General features: G+C 43.4%; 1 protein-coding gene across 7 annotated transcripts in view; it reads right to left on the reverse strand.

The window, feature by feature from the left end:
- The window catches only part of Cep152 (centrosomal protein 152), an 88,655-nt gene that overhangs the window by 48,357 nt on the left and 23,030 nt on the right, over positions 1–17,268 (reverse strand). For all 7 annotated transcript variants that reach the window (XM_052724342.1, XM_052724340.1, XM_052724339.1 and 4 more), the window contains 7 exons: positions 16,999–17,090; positions 14,882–15,045; positions 7,595–7,793; positions 2,597–2,719; positions 1,922–2,031; positions 866–994; positions 593–719 (listed from right to left, as the gene is read on the reverse strand). In XM_052724342.1, the coding sequence (XP_052580302.1) occupies positions 593–719; positions 866–994; positions 1,922–2,031; positions 2,597–2,719; positions 7,595–7,793; positions 14,882–15,045; positions 16,999–17,090 (944 nt within the window). The remainder of the gene's footprint in view (positions 1–592; positions 720–865; positions 995–1,921; positions 2,032–2,596; positions 2,720–7,594; positions 7,794–14,881; positions 15,046–16,998; positions 17,091–17,268) is intronic.

Genomic DNA, 17,268 nt, shown 5'->3' on the forward strand with positions numbered 1-17,268 from the left:
CGCTCACGGCCGGAGGCACACTGTGCGTGGCGCTCACAGCCGAAGGCACTGTGCACACTGTACGCGGCGCTCACGGCCGGAGGCACACTGTGCGCGGCACTCCTAAGCTGTGCAGGACCTCCTGGGCAGGCACAAGCAGCAAACACGTGGAAATGGAGATGCCAAGGGGAATGAGTTGATCCAGACTGCTTTGTGTCCCAGAATACGTCTATAAAGGTGAGGCTGGAGAGATGGCTCAGTGGTTACAAGTACACACTGCTTCTGCTAAGGAGAGTTGACAACAGTCTGAAACTCCAGCCCCAGAGGTACAACGCCCTCTTCTGGCCTGTGACAACTGCACTTGTGTGCACAACATGCCCAGAGATATACACATACACATAATTAAAAATAATAAGATAAATCATAAGTTAACATTTTAAAAAAGAAACGGGATCTTCCCTCACCTTAACAATTTCAATAGTTTTTAATTCTGTGAGCCATAATAGCTTGATATAGTCAAATAAAAAGGCCTCTATGAACACCTTCCCACTTCCCTAAAGCAGGTGTATTAGTGTAAATGAGGCAGGCATGAGAGGAGATGGGAGCAGCCTACCTTTTGCTCCTGAGCCTTTTCCACGGTCTTCCTGAGAGCAGATTCCAGCTCATCCTTTTCTCGGCATACTTCCAGGTAACACTCCTGCACAGAAGCCATCTCCTTGTTCATCTTATCGAGGTCAGACCTTGGAGACACACAACCAGCAAGTAAGTGGGTGTGTGCAAGCATGCACATGCATGAGTACACACACGTACACACACACACATATACACACGCACACACACCCCTCTCCAAATTACGGAGCAAACAGGCAGTGAGGCCCCCTCTTACCTGAGCTGTGACTGGGTCCCCTCATAGACCTCAAAGAGATGCTGCTTCTCCACAGCGTGCTTCGCTAAAAGGCTCTCTCGAATCTGAGCCTTCATGGCTTCGTGGTGCTGCTGGTAAGTTCTCTCACACCTAGCAAGAGAGGGGAACTAAAGCCACGCAGCACCAGGGGCAGGATGAACTGGCCTGTCTCCCTTCCTGCCTCCCTTCCTCCCTTCCTACCTTCCTGCCTACCTTCCTACCTTCCTGCCTACCTTCCAGCCTGCCTACCTTCCTACCTTCCTGCCTACCTTCCAGCCTGCCTACCTTCCTACCTTCCTGCCTACCTTCCTACCTTCCAGCCTGCCTACCTTCCTACCTGCGAACCTTCCAGCCTGCCTACCTTCCTTCCTGCCTACCTTCCAGCCTGCCTACCTTCCTTCCTGCCTACCTGCCTGCCTTCCTTCCTCTTGTTCTCATTAATGCAAATTATAATTAGGTTAGATTGTTTTTCCCCCAACCAAAAACAAGAGTTCATTTAAAACCACTGGTCTCACAGGAATCTTCAAAGATTTCTTTCTTATGTTTCTAGAGAAAATTGGACTTGGGTATGACAATGTCCCAGTACTTCAAACAGAAGAGTTAGTCTATGCTGAGGACTGGTGTTTATAAAGAAATAACTGTTTAACTGAAATAACTGAGAAACAATCCCCAAATTCAAATCATACATGTTTGATACTCAAATACCAGCAGCAGCCAACTTACAAATTTTCTTCCAAAGGACTGTTTGCAAATGTGTAACTCAGTATTTGGAAGACAAACCCCTCCAAGATTCCCAGATGAGCCTTTAGAATCAGCCCTAGTATTTCAGTGCACGAGAGCTGTGATGAGCTAGGGTTAGGCCACCACATAACTCTGTCTCTGTGTTCCAAGTTATAAAGTGGGAGGTGGGGGCTGGCCTCTGTCAAAGATCTCCACAGGGACAGCTCACTCCATCTTGGGAGAGGGGCTGCAAGGGTGGAAGACCGTGCTATCTAGGAGGAGACCCAGGAGATGAGCAATGGGCACCAACACACTCACCTAGCCACAGCCTCCTGCTTATCGTGGTCAAAGTCCTGTACCATCTGCCTCATCTGATTACACAAGTCTTGGTTTGTACTTCTCAGCTTCTCTTCAGCTTCTTTAAGTTCCTAGACACAGAACAAAGGATTGCAGAGAGAAACCCCACCTGAACTGATTAGTCTAACGTCTTAACACCCTCCGTCTTATACCATTATCTCATACAATCTCTGTCTCACAATTCTACAAAAGGAAAAGTATCTTCACACCTAAGTAAGATAGACATATTTCTGTAATAAGTAGCATTCTACTAGGAGTAAACATTAAAATATTGTATTTGTTTTAAAATGCATCAAATGGAAATATTTAACCAGAGAAGTATTAAGCTAACTGATACCTTAAAGTAAGTCTTAGAATTCAATAATCTTTATCAAAATAAAAAAGGTTTTACATCTTGGTCAACAGCTGGCTAAGAAGACAGGATCGTATCTATTGGTCGGGCTACCACACAAAATGGGAACCACTCAACCTTCTAAGAACAGTACCACCCAAGCAACAGTAAGGGAAACAGCCAGAACCACAACAACTTCCCAAAACATGCCCACTAACTCGCACCACCGTGTCTGCTACATCAGTCTGTGCTCCCTGGGTATTCAGTAAGGCCACGAAAAGTCTCATTAAAAGACATTTATTCACCTGGTTCTGTTGCTGTAAAACTTGAACTTCATTTTTCAGACGCACAATATCTTCTCTGACAATTGCCTCAGAAGAATCAAGCCATAACTGATCAGCTGTTTTTTCAGAGGTATCTGTTTTAGTCTGAAAGTTTAGAAAGGTTTTAAGTTTAAATAAAATTACACACTTTGAAGTAATTTCACTTAGGGAAAAAAATGTCTAAATATGTCTTTTTCTTCATCTTCTCTCTCAAATACAATCAATACAATCATCAAAGTGGAAAGCTAATACAGATGTGTAACCAGCCATTCTACAGACTTCATACAGACGCCTCCACTTTTCCTCTAACACCCTTTTCCACACCAAGATTAAATCTACGCCACATTGCATTTAATCGTCCTGTCTCCTCCCGGCTGTAACAGCTCTTCAGTCTGTCTTTCAAACCCATGGCATTTTCGAGGAGTACTAATCAGTTAATTTGTAGGGTGTTCCCCTTATTTTTTTTCTAATGTTATTAAATTCAAGTTAGGTGTCTAGCCCGAATGCTAAGAAATGACCTAAGTTCCTTGTAGAAGACAAGGGACGCACACATGTCTCATCACTGATGGCAAGCAGCTGAAAGCAGTCTCCCAGGTACTGCTCCACTGCTTATTGTCTGCACATGCTGTAGTTAGTAAGGTGTATCTCAGGAGAAGGCTGTCTTGAGATTAGACAATATCCCATTTTTGTTACACTTTTACTCAGTAGGACTCATATATTCTATTTGTATATTTTTTGCTAGCATTACCTCATGTATATGCTTTATTCAGTAGGTACTATTTTTAAGATATATGATACACTTTCATACATTACTTTCTAGACAAGCCATAAAAATGGACACACTGCTGGGTGGGGCAGGAATTAGTTCCAGTTCTCTTGACCACTACATCAGCAATTATCTTCAGCTGCTGAAGTGGATGGGTAACGGGGAAGCCAACCGTTCTTTTGCCTGCGTTCTGTGGTGCCACCACAGTGGAACCTGTTTGTTTTTATAACTGCATGCCCCCTTCCATCTGAACCTTTCCATATCTATAAGTTCCTTATTCTCTAAAGGAGAGTCAATACACCTAGTCAGTCTATGAAAGCATCTGAAATCTATTCCACGATGTTATCTGGACACAGTCATGAGAAAAGTAACTAACACAGATTGTTCCAAAAAGGGGCACTTGCTGCCCTGACTGCATTTCAGAGATTTCGGACCCGTGAGCTAGAGAAATGATGAAATGCTGTAGGCAGAGATCATTGGACAATTCTGGTAGAATCATGGGAAAACCAGGAGGCTAACAAAAAATTTAGGCAGTGAAGTCTGGCTCTCCAGGTTTCAGCTGGCAACTGGACTACAGGCCATTCACGGAACATTCTAGAAAAGAACGCAGCTGCATTCTGCAGCATCCTGAGAATTTGAGTGAGGCTAAATTTGAACATAATGGACTAATCTGTTCTGGGGAAGAAATTTTAAGACTTTACAGCATCTGGGCTGAAGTGTGGTTACTACTCACTGCTCTTAAGTATCCAGTAAGAGAAAGGAGGCAGAGCAGAAAGGTATTAAAAATGTAGTTTGGTAGGAAAAGGAGTGTTAACAAATTGAAAGTTGCAGACATGGCAGATGTGGAAAAAATAAGTGTTTAACGGTTAGAGATTATTACAGAGGGACCTCCCACTCCTCACTGGGTGTGTCTGAGTCAAAGAGTTAGCTGAGCATCAGAGGTGGGATGTTATGATTAAAACTGATATGCTTGGGTATCAAGCTGAGAAAGGGCAGAAGGATGATTGTTAGTCTGGATCATTAACTTCAAAGTACTGAGAATCACCTAGGAGACACACCTCTAGATGCCTGTGGGACTTTAGGGCACTTCCTAGGAGTTAAACTGAAGAGGAGAGGTGATCCACCCCTAACATAGGCGGCAGCATCTCATGAACTACAGACTGGAATGGAGAAAAAGGAAGCCAGGTGAGTGCCATCATCCATCTCTCTGCTTCCGGACTGCAATGGCATGCCATAACCAGCCCTGTGACCTCCCCACCTCCATCCCTTCTCCAACACGATGAGCCGTATCCCTTTACCACAAGCTAAAATACACTTTTCAGTTGTTTCTTGCCGAGGGTGGTATAGCTCTCTTACATAGTATGGCAGATCCCTCAACAGTCATTTTCAGCACACTGACAAATGTGCACACCCACATGAACACACACAAAAGAAATTTATTGGGGACCAGACACAAAAAGCTTTCTGTGTTCAGTGTTTTATGTTCACAAAGAATTTAGAATATGGACTCTGTTGGTAGGTCAGTATGGTTTTCCTAAGACCCTTACATATTCTATCTATAATACACATTCTATCTTTATTTTATATATATAAATATATATACCTATATAGCCATATATACATATATAAATATTAATTTTTAGTTATGTGTATATGTGCAAGTATGTGCTCATAAATGCAATGCCCAAGGAGTCCACAAGAGACCGTCAGATGCCATGAAGCTGCCCAAAAAGAGTGCTGGGAAGCAAACTCAGATCCTCCACCAAAGCGATTGCACACCCGTGACCACAGAGCCACCTCTCTAACCCCACTACATTCAGTCTTAACCGCCCAATGGTCAAATGAAATGAACTGATCTACTCTCAAACACTGCCTAATGCTATACATGAGCAGTCTCCTGATCTCTGTCATGTATTAGCCTGAAAATGCCACAAAACAGTATGCTTTGATTGTTTGTTTTATTTGAGACAGGGACTCACTATGCAGCTCTGGCTGTCTTGGACCTCAGAGTTCCCTTGTCTCCCAAGTGTTGGGATTAAAGGTATGCACCACCACTTCCAGCTGAATTTTTAATAGAAACAATTTTTTTTTAATTGTAGATGTCCCAAAGTGCTAAAATTATATGTGGCTCCACATAGCCAAACTGCCTTTTAAATATTAATATGCACCTTATATACTTTTATTATCAGTGAATCCCACAAAGTCTTAAATATAATAGCTTTTCAAAAACAAAAATGAATAACTACCAAGATGCAGGACAATAACAGGATATCCAAGAGGAGTCCCAGTGAGAGCCCAATATTGATGGTGTAGCAGAAGCCAAAGGCCTCAAATCGGACCAGTGACTCTTTGCAATGAACATTTGCAAGTAAAGCTATATGGACAAAGGGTTTACTACATGACTCACTGTGTCACACGGCAGCTTCCATGACGAGATTTTCTTTTTCTTTTCTTTTAAATAAATATTATTTTGTTTTATTTTGAGGGGAGGTTGCAGAGACAGAGGGCAGATGAGGGGGATGAGGAGGTAAATGGGATTGAGATGCATGTGGGGTTCACAAAGAATGAATAAAGACTTAAATTAGAAAAAAGAATAACTAAATTATTTTCTCTCTTTCCCAATTATGCTTCCTAACTTTACAGACCAATTGAAAGTTCTGTTATAAAGATTTGGGAAAGAAGAGTCCATGCAACATTCGAAGGTGATCATGAACTCTCACTCACCATATAATACATATAATACAGTCCAGACTTGATTGTTTAACAGAAAACAAACCAACCTTCTCGCTTTTATAGTACCAGAAGGTACTATGAAGGATGCTGGTAGAAAAAAAAAAAATCAAACAATAGTCTCCCTCAGCTAGCTATTAACACTGTGGACTACAGTACCGATTGGCATGGCAAGAGATGCCCATGTGTGCAGTAGTGGCACATCTGTCATGGAGGTGGCACATCTGTCATGGGGTGGCACATCTGTCATGGGGGTAACCATTTTTTAAATTTTAAGTCACAATAATTGGCATCTTAGAACATCTCACGTACTTTGACAGAATTTTTTAATGAACAGGACTCCTGGCTTAAGAATCAGGACATAAAAAAGCAACTGTCAGATAAAAAATTATTCCCCTTCAAAAGAAAAGGAATATGCTCCCTGCATTCCTTTCAATGCTCCATTTTCTTTTCTTAATTATCAATTCATTTCTGCGTTATTTTTCTTGGCTGTAAAGATGATGAGTTTGTGAAATGAGGAAGAAAAAAGCCATTCCCAAGATCTGGTGACAGGAGCTTCCGGCAATGACCCTGACCCTATCAGTCACATAAGGTAACTTCAGTTTCCTAAGATTGACTGTGAAACCTCAGATGGGCCACAGACTCCCTACCTTCATTATCCTCATCTCCAAAGATACTGGCTAAAGAGTACTGAGGTGGATGTCAGAAGTGGGGTATGGTGGCACACTCTTATGATCTCAGTACTCAGGGGGCAGAGACAGAACATTACAAGTTGAAGGCTAGCCGGGGCTATAGAGTGAAATCCTGTCTCAAAATTTAAAAGACAGAACTCAGAAGTAAGTACTGACCAGTGCTATACACCCCATTTCCTCACAGAGACAAGTTCTTTCCTGTAAGAACATAGCCAGGGAGAGTTCAGGAGCAGAGCTTCTAAGGCAAAGGTTTTCACCTATGGGTCATGACCCCTATTGGGGGAGGGGCAAAAGACCCTTTCACAGGGGTCACCTAAGACCATTGGAAAATGCAGATATTTACATTATGATTCATAACAGTAGCAAAATTATAGTTATGAAGAAGTAATGAAAATAATTTTATGGCTGGGAGTCACCACATGAGGAACTGTATTAGAGAGTCGCAGCGTTAGGAAGGTTGAGAACCACTGGAGGGATCTCACTGGACACGATTACTAACAGGGTTTTCAAGCACGGTTGGTTCAAGCCAGCTGACAAAATGCACATGCTTTTTACAGAGTACTCCTTTCATCTGTGAACAAAGAATTTAACCTAACTGATTTACTCATTTACTACATGCCAAGAACCAGCCAAATCAGCCTTTCAAGTGGCTTTTTTCCTGTAAGCTTTACTTCTAGGAGTCAAAGGAACCCCAGGAAACCAAAAACTTAACTACTTCTACAAAGCGTAAAGGCTTTCTTTACTGCGCATTTCAAAGGGACTTCTGAACTGTACAGGCTCCATGGACCTCACCTCCATGCCTTTGTAGCCATCCTTCGACTGCTGGAGAGCTTCTGTTATCCCACGGCAGTCTTTGAGATCTCTCTGTAGCTGAGACACCAGATGACGCTTCACGGAGTTGCTATTCAGCAAGTGCTGAACTTGAGCTTTCAACTTCAAGATAAGCTCATCCTTCGAAAGCTCTTCCTTTGGGGCTTCTTGCTGTGCAGTACTGATGGGGAAATGGCCAGTTTTAGGATTAAATCAAGTAACCAATCAAACACAGTTATTCTTTAAAGCCCTAACCACACGGTAATGTTTTTTTGTTTTGTTTGTTTGTTGGGTTGGTTGGTTTTTGCGAGACAAGGTTTCTCTGTGTAGTTTTGGTGCCTGTCCTGTATCTCGCTCTGTAGGCCAGGTTGGCCTCGAACTCACAGAGATCTGCCTGGCTCTGCCTCCTGTGTGCTGGGATTAAAGGCGTGCGCCACTACCGCCGGTCGGGTAATCATGTTTTTTATGCCTCGACTGTCAGGGCATTTTGGACCAACTGTATTTTTAACATTTTGTTTCTTTGCTTTCTGGTGCCTCATACATGCTAGGCAAGTATTCTAACACTGAGCTACACCCCAACTCTGTTAAAGGATTTGGAACTGGAGGGTTGAAGAGATGGCATGGTGATTAAGAGCATTTGATGCTCTTCAGACCTGAATTCAATTCTCAGCACATGGTGGCTTACCACTAACTCCAGCTTCAGGGGATCTAATGCCCTCTTCTGGCCTCCAAGGTTGCCAGGCACTTCAGCAGGGCACACGCTAACATGCAGGCAGAACACTGGTACACATAAATCAAAAATAAATAAACTGGAACTTTGTCATATACAAGGACATCTTCTTTGCACAAAAGTTCATTCCTCAGAAGACATTCTCCCCGCTTAGTCTTTCTGCCTAGATACAAGCAGTTTGACCCGGACATAGCTCACACCTGTGACTTTGGGGTATGTGGCATGCTAATATTCGATGAGGCAATACAGATATTGAGGAGGAGAAAAATAGCGAGCACCAGCTATCCTAAGCAACTACTGTCAGCTCTTCCAACTTACTGACATAGAAGTCTGGCAGAATCCAGGCAACAAGAAAACCAAAACAAAAGCCATGCTAATGCAATCTAAAGTCCTTTCTCTCTCCTTCCTCCTCCCCTCCCGTCTCTCCACAGTCATAAGGACTGAACCGCCTGGCCTCATGCATGCTAAGCAAGTGTTCTGCCACTGAGCTGTATTCCAGCCTTTAAACTCAACTCTATTTTCATTAAGCATAGGGCTTACAATGAGACTATTTTTTTAAAGTCATTCTATTATTAGTGTGTGGGGGTGACATGACAGGACCACTGCCCTCATGAACTCTCGGCAGCTGTGGCTGCCTGTACACGGCCTACACACAATCAAGCCAGTCATCACTGTCACTACTGCAGCAAGAAGGGGGAGCTTCACAGGTCCCCACTCTCGGCTGAGGAGCTGCTCATAGCCGATGGCTCTTGGAGAGAGTCAGTTTTCTTTAGCGGAATGGCCCCCGGAAGGTCCATGCCTCAGTGGACGGCCCTACACCATGAGCATATGGCCAGCAGGTTGGACCCAGTGGCTTATTTAAAACAAAACAGCAAACAGGCGTTGGGTTGGAGTGGATCTGGGAAGCACGAGGGGAGGAGACGGGAAGACAAATATGATCAAAATAGTGTATGCAAGTATGAAATTCTCAATAGAAGTGTCTTCTTTTCTACATTGGAAACAGTCATGTAAGTTTTAAACAGTTTCCCAGTGGCTAGTGTACACTCTAAAATCATAGACACTGGAGAAATACTAAGGACAGCCAAGCGAACCTCAGACACTAGTGATAACGTAAATATACTAGTTCATTAACTTCAACAATACCAATTGTTAATAGGGAGCATGGGAGCTGATATACAGAACTGTGTAAAATATAAATCTCTATTTCCAAAATATTCTAAAAGAAAAAATCTATCTAATAAAGAAATAATGATAGCTGATTTAAAGTTTTCCTCCTGAAATGGAAAGATTTCAGATTATTTTAAATGAAATGTTAGGATATTGTGCATGTGTGAAGAGAGAATGAACAAATCACTAGGTAAATTTTTTTTTTTTTTTTTTTTTTTTTTTTTTTTTTTTTTGGTTTTTCGAGACAGGGTTTCTCTGTGTAGCTTTGTGCCTTTCCTGGGACTCACTTGATAGTCCAGGCTGGCCTCGAACTCACAGAGATCCGCCTGGCTCTGCCTCCCGAGTGCTGGGATTAAAGGCGTGCGCCACCACCGCCCGGCTGGTAAATTTATTTTTTAACAATATAAATGAAATGCCTCAGGATGGATACAGTATATATGTAACAATATGCATATACTCTATGTGCATGTCTGCACATATTAAACCTCACCTATTTAAATCATTTCTATTTCTGTAGAAATAACTATATTTCTGTAGAAAAACTATAACAGGTAAAGTTATGTAAGAAAGGAAACACCACAAAGTACTCTGCTATATGGTATGGTACACTGTGAGTCCTCACTTTACTCAGCTAGCAAATGAGGCCTCTTCTGACTGAAAGCAGGCCACTGAAATAACACTTTGTACTCCTAGAGAAAGCCAAATCAGAGAGCAGAGAAAGTGCTTATAAAATAATTTCTCTCCTTCCTCGAAAGGAAAAAAGTCAGAGAGGTGACCACTCTGCCTGAGGCCCACAGCACCCTATGGAAACTGGTTCCCTGAAACCCAAAGAAACTGTAGTCCCTTATGAAGTCTGCTGAGAAGACCAAAGGAAAAGGGCATTCCACTTGGTAAATGTTTATTATTTGAGTGTAGCAGCCAACTATAATAATGGAGAGAGGAAGTCGTCTGCAAGCCGTGTACAGAATTAGCTACTCAGATTCCATGAATGTAAAATAGAACACTGAGGTGGCTAAACCTTTAAAGTTTACTAAGCAGTAGCCGAAGGAGGTGGTGGTTGGTAATGAAAGCTGGGAGCCACCGATACCTGGGTCAGTGATTTGGAAGCAGCTCCAGAAAAAAATAACTCACACGGGGAAAATTTGCTTCCTTTTATTCAACAAATCAGTTCACTGCAAGAAAAGTACAAATTTCTTCTTTCTTGAAATTTGACAGGAAAATGCTTCTCAAACATGGACAATCAACTACTAACTACTGGTGTCTGAGAGGATTCTGAGCTAGATGCTGAGGTTATTGATGGTTTTTCCAGAGCTCTCACCAACTACCCACTCAGGTTCAGTCATTCTCCACTTTCCCAGCTGAGTGGCTCAGTCATTTCTTTATAATAATGATGAGATGCCCCGAGTCTATTAGCTATAGGAACATACATTAGAATTTCTATGAGCCAGGCAGTGGTGGTGCACACCTTTAATCCCAGCACTCGGGAGGCAGAGCCAGGCAGATCTCCGTGAGTTCGAGGCCAGCCTGGTCTACAGTGAGTTCCAGGAAAGGCTCCGAATCTACACAGAAAAACCTTGTCTCAAAAAAAAAACCAAACAAAAAGAATTTCTATATTGTGGCTATGAATGTTATGTAAATAGAAATGACAAGGGTAGCTAGGCAAGGTAGTGCATGTCAATAATCCCAGTACTTGGGAGTCCAGGGCAAAATTGTGCATTTGAAGCCAACCTGGGATACACAGCAATATCCTACCTTAAGGAAAAAAAAAACAAAAAACAAAAAACAAAAGGCACAAAAGTTAGAATTCATTTTAATGGATAAAGATGAAATGTGTCTACTGAAAGAGTTCAATGTGGATGTATTCATCACTCAATTCCAAGGCCAACCACAGCACAAACTAAAATAAAAGTAATAACAAACTGGAGAAAAATATTTTTGAATGAACTATATCTTTAATCTTCAACATAAGAGAGATAAAGAAGAATGAAGTTTAAAGGCAAAAGGCTTGACTATTACGTAAATATGAACAGAAAACTAGACCAGGTCTACAGAGATTGGAGTTCACGTCCTGGCGGCACCAGTGACTACCTGAGCCAAGTGATTCACCTCTCTGTGCTCCAGTAGAGCCAACATTAGTCACAAAATTGAGGATCAAAATGCTTTAAGAAGTATGTGTTGAATTCAAAGTTGATAAATGTAAAATTTGACCAATGGCATATTTTAACCAACAATGTATAAAATAACAGAAACAGCTATCATTTTTTAGCTAGGTCATATTCCAAGAGACTCACGTTCATTATCTATTTTAATTCTCACTTTAAGCTCCAAGAAAGAGCAAAAACAACAAAGCACGCTCAGAGAGAGCTAACGAATTGGCATAAGGCCACTTACCTAGCAATAAGGGCAACGCTGTGCTGCAAACCATCCTGCATCTGAAGCCTACGCTTCCACTAGTCCCTGAGAACTCATTTGGCACTGACAAGAACTGAGGCATTCACAGCAAAGTCTGTTTTCAAGATGATTACCTATAACTTTAAATTTGTAAGTACCTAGGTATAAAAGGAATCAAATACTTTTGTTCGACAACCATAGTGGAAGCCTTTGCTCAACATCATGTCAGTGGGTCAAAGTACTCACACTGAGAGCCCCTTTGCCACTGCTGGGCTTTCCACACCTCTGCTAAGGCTGAGCTGACAGCAGTTCCCCCACTGCATCCATACCAGGTAATTATGGGATGGAAAGAAATATGGGTCACATGAGCCTAGATAAGAGCCTGAGGATGACTTCCACCAAAAACATCAGTCTAGTTCCACTATTTTCTTCTTTGCTTACCTCTAGGCTGTCATCTGTAGAGATGAGAGCCTGAAGACAAGACACTCAGGTAAACGGAGTCTTACTAAGCTAAATAACAGCATTTTCTTTTGCAGTATCACTTCATTACTTTAGATTTCTGTGGTGATATTTTATTTGTGCTTTAATAAATAAAGCTTGCCTGGAGATCAGAGGAAAAAGGCCAGCCATTATAAGTAAACAAAGAAGTCAGGCAATGGTAGCACATGCCCTTAATCGAATCACTTAGCAGGCAGGATCTCTGTGTGTTCAAGGCCACACTAGGGAACAGAGCCAACCTTGGAGATATATGCCTTTAATCCCAGTACCAACCATAGAGGTCTGGAGGTCTGTACAGACAGACAGAAAGTGACAGAGCTATATAGGAAGAGGAAGCGATGTAGCTGGGCTAAGAGAGCCAATGAGAGAACAGAACAGAAAGGCATATAACCGTGAGTATACAGGAAGACGCTCTTTCTGGAAGCTGTGGAGCTGGTGAGGTGAGGTGGCTCGTGGTTTGTCCTAGTCCTCTGATCTTTCTCGCAGAAATTTAACCCAAATTTCTGGCTCCGTGTTTTTTATTAAGACCGTTTAGAAATTTGTCTACAGAGTCCAACCAACTAAATCCCATCTTACTGCTCTACAACTAAAATGGCAATGTTAAAATGCAATCTTCCCGGAGGCCATTAAAGGGGAACTTGTCAGGAGACTTAGCTTTGTACTCGGTTGCTTAATACTTGAGACACAACACGTGTCAAACAACTCAGTAAGGACAGTGGACAGTCAGTGTGGTGGAGGTCAATGCTTCAAGAAACACTTTCTTCAGCGTTGGAAGTGTAAGTCGGTGATATGGCTCTTTGAGTGAGCGAGGTCCTAGGCTCCATTCCTCAGTAAAAGCAGCACTTGCTTTAGCCTAAACCAGCAGGGGAACAGATAAACCCTCCAGGTAAGCCCAGCACTGACCAAACAGCACTTGGCTGCTTATTGGGTATGTCTCCTTTCCTCCGGCCAGGCCAACTGCAAACTCCTTGGGGAAAGGGCAGGTCTATTGGATATTTTGTAACCTATTTCAGGACCTCACAAAGCACCTTCCATGGAGCAAGGATGCAAAGTTCACCAAGTGTATAGACCATCCATTGAATGCCTATAACTAACCCTTCAACCCTCTCCACTCCCTCTCCATCACCCTTGCCCATGTGACTGGTAAAATATCTACAATAACAGTAGCATAAAAGAACCCCTGTTTTAAAAGTGAGATCTCAGAGCTGGAGAAACAGCTCAGTGGTTAAGAGCACTGGCTGCTCTTGCAGAGGGCCCAGGTTCAGTTCCCAGTTCCTACGTGGTAGCTTACAACCATCCATGACTCCATTTCCAAGGGATCTGACACCCTTCTAACTTCTATGGACACCAGCATGTGCATATGCATACACGAAGGCAAAAGATGGCCAACAGAATCAACCCAAAACGTTATTGAAGATCTCAGGCAGGTTCCAAGGAGAGTGCAATGCCATTGCCAAACTTATTTTCTCACAGATGACTGATTAACACAAGACAAGTGTTTTTAACATACAAGGCTAACATTAACAACAACAGGCATTTATCTCAATAGTTCAAACACATAGTCTGTATATTTGTGGAGTGTATGTGTGGTGTGTGCACATGTATGCACACAGGTGTGTGCTCCCACACTTGTGTATCAGGTGCTGTGGGATGGTCTGTATGTCAAATGTGTTGCTGATTGGTCAATAAATAAAACACTGATTGGCCATTGGCTAGGCAGGAAGTGTAGGCGGGACAAGGAGGAGAATAGAGCTGGGAAGTGGAAGGCTGAGTCAGAGAGACACTGCCAGCCGCCATCAGGACAAGAGATGCCGGTAAGCCATGAGCCACGTGGCAAGGTATAGATTAATAGAAATGGATTAATTTAAGCTGTAAGAACAGCTAGCAAGAAGCCTGCCACGGCCATACAGTTTGAAACAAATATAAGTCTCTGTGTTTACTTGGTCGGGTCTGAGAGGCTGTGGAACTGGCGGGTGAGAGAGGTTTGTCCTGACTGTGGACCAGGCAGGAAAACATTAGCAACAATCAGGTGTCCTGCTCTATCACTCTCCACTTTCTTCCCTTGAAACAAGGTCTCTTACTGAACCTGGAGCTAGGCTGAGTGGCCAGCAACCCTCGGCCATCCTCCTGTCTCAACCTCCCACAGTGCTGGGTGCTGGGGATTTGAACTCAGGTCCTCATGCCTGCACAGCATCCCCACTGAGCCATCTCCCCAGCCCCATAATCTGGGTATTTTAACTTCATAATCCCCTCCTTAGCTTCCAATAACTGGCGTCTACCTAAATGATGAGGACTACAAGCACAATATTAATACTTCAGATTTCTGTTCATTTGGCTTTTCAGGCATTTATTTATATTCCATTAAAAATTTCTAAAACACACTGACGCCCTCTAATCGGGACTTTATCTTCTGCATGGTGCCACCCATCTCCCATGCCTCCATCACCAGCTTTATTAACAGTCTTCTACTATTCATGCAGTACCTGTTAGCTTTGGATTGTTTCCAATTGACTTTTTTAATGCCCAAGTCCACACACGATTCAGTGAGCTCTATACTCAAGTCCCCTTCTGAGTCACCTGGAAGTACTCCGAGGTCTGCAGCAGACTCATAGAGAGAAATCTCAGCTTTAAGCTCTGTTAATTCCTCCTAGAACGAAATTATCAAAAACAACTTTCATTAGTTTCCTGGATAACAAATCAGTCATTTGGGCTGGAGAGTTGGCTCAGGGGTTAAGAGCACTGGCTGCTCTTCCAGAGGTCAAGAGTTCAATTCCCAGCAACCACATGGTAGCTCACAACCATCTGTAATGACATCTGGTGCCCTCTTCTGGCCTGCAGGCATACATGCAGACAGAACACTATACATAATAAATAAACCTTTTTTAAAAAAATCAGTCATTCTATGTTTCAAACTTTATTTTAATGATCAGTAGAATGCAGAAAAGCCTCTTCAAATATATTCTTAACATTCATTCTATATAACTTCATGAAGGCCAGTTCCTGCCATATTTTCAAATAAACCAAATGAATGAGAAAGCAAAGACAGGCAGTTCTTTCCACAACCCTCTTATTTACAAAAACAAAAAACAAAAACAAAAACCCTTAGCTGGGATACCTCTGGTGTTCTAGCCTCACTGTAGCAGAGGACAAAATAGATAGCTGAGCCAGGGGCGGGCTATGCTCTGACGGCATGATCAACAGGCAGAGCGCTTCCTTCAGCCAAGGCAACACTAAAAGTCCTCTCCAGCATCTTCCTTACCTTTCAGGGAAATTAAAGTGGTGGAGGCTGTGAGAGAATCACATTCCAACTAAATATTCCCTACACCTGTAGATGCCTGGTCCCCAGGATACACCTGCAGACTGTAGATAGATACCCTGGTCCCCAGGATACACCTGCAGACTGTAGATAGATACCCTGGTCCCCAGGATACACCTGCAGACTGTAGATACCCTGGTCCCCAGGACACATCTGCAGACTGTAGATACCCTGGTCCCCAGGATACATCTGCAGACTGTAGATGCCTGGTCCCCAGGATACACCTGCAGACTGTAGATGCCCTGGTCCCCAGGATACATCTGCAGACTGTACATGCCTGGTCCCCAGGATACACCTGCAGACTGTAGATACCCTGGTCCCCAGGATACACCTGCAGACTGTAGATACCCGGTCCCCAGGATACACCTGCAGACTGTAGATACCCTGGTCCCCAGGACACATCTGCAGACTGTAGATATCCTGGTCCCCAGGATACATCTGCAGACTGTAGATGCCTGGTCCCCAGGATACATCTGCAGACTGTACATGCCTGGTCCCCAGGATACATCTGCAGACTGTAGATGCCCTGGTCCTCAGGATACACCTGCAGACTGTAGATGCCTGGTCCCCAGGATACACCTGCAGACTGTACATGCCTGGTCCCCAGGATACACCTGCAGACTGTACATGCCTGGTCCCCAGGATACACCTGCAGACTGTAGATGCCCTGGTCCCCAGGATACACCTGCCGACTATAGATACCGTGGTCCCCAGGATACACCTGCAGACTGTAGATGCCTGGTCCCCAGGATACACCTGCAGACTGTAGATGCCCTGGTCCCCAGGATATACCTGCAGACTGTAGATGCCTGGTCCCCAGGATACACCTGCAGACTGTAGATGCCCTGGTCCCCAGGATACACCTGCAGACTGTAGATACCCTGGTCCCCAGGATACATCTGCAGACTGTAGATACCCTGGTCCCCAGGATACACCTGCAGACTGTAGATACCCTGGTCCCCAGGATACATCTGCAGACTGTAGATACCCTGGTCCCCAGGATACACCTGCAGACTGTAGATGCCCTGATCCCCAGGATACACCTGCAGAGGCAGGAGAGACATGGACAGACTGGCAGGAGGCAGAGGCTTGGCTCTGCAGTTCATGAGAACTGGGCTGGAACACCTAAGTCTAACTAACAGTGGTGTGGTATGGGTGAGATCTTGAAAAACTTTCCTGGGCTGGTCTGAAGAAGGTCCAGTCACTCTTATTACACAGAGAAACCTAAGGTTCAAAAAAGGTGCTGTAACATTGCCTAAGTCTCTTCCAAGAGACAGCACTCACTTGCAAAGCCTTATTCATGCTCTCACTTAAGATGTGGGCCTTCTGTGCTTGCTGCAACTGTAGCTGTAGCTGAGCCACCTCCTGCATGGAGCCTGCAAGAGAGAGTCATAGGATATGTTGTTGTGGAATATTAATTTGTGTTACATCTGTTTATTCTGGGGAACATTTGTTTAATGATGCAAAGATGTGTTGCATTCTTTTAAGTTGCATTTGTTTAACTCTATGAAGCTGTGTTACTGTGCCTGTCTAAAAATACCTAATTGGTTTAAT

This window comes from Peromyscus californicus, unplaced genomic scaffold (assembly GCF_007827085.1).
Source record: "Peromyscus californicus insignis strain IS unplaced genomic scaffold, ASM782708v3 Scaffold_7__1_contigs__length_154581171, whole genome shotgun sequence".
In the NCBI taxonomy this organism is placed as follows: Eukaryota; Metazoa; Chordata; class Mammalia; order Rodentia; family Cricetidae; genus Peromyscus; species Peromyscus californicus.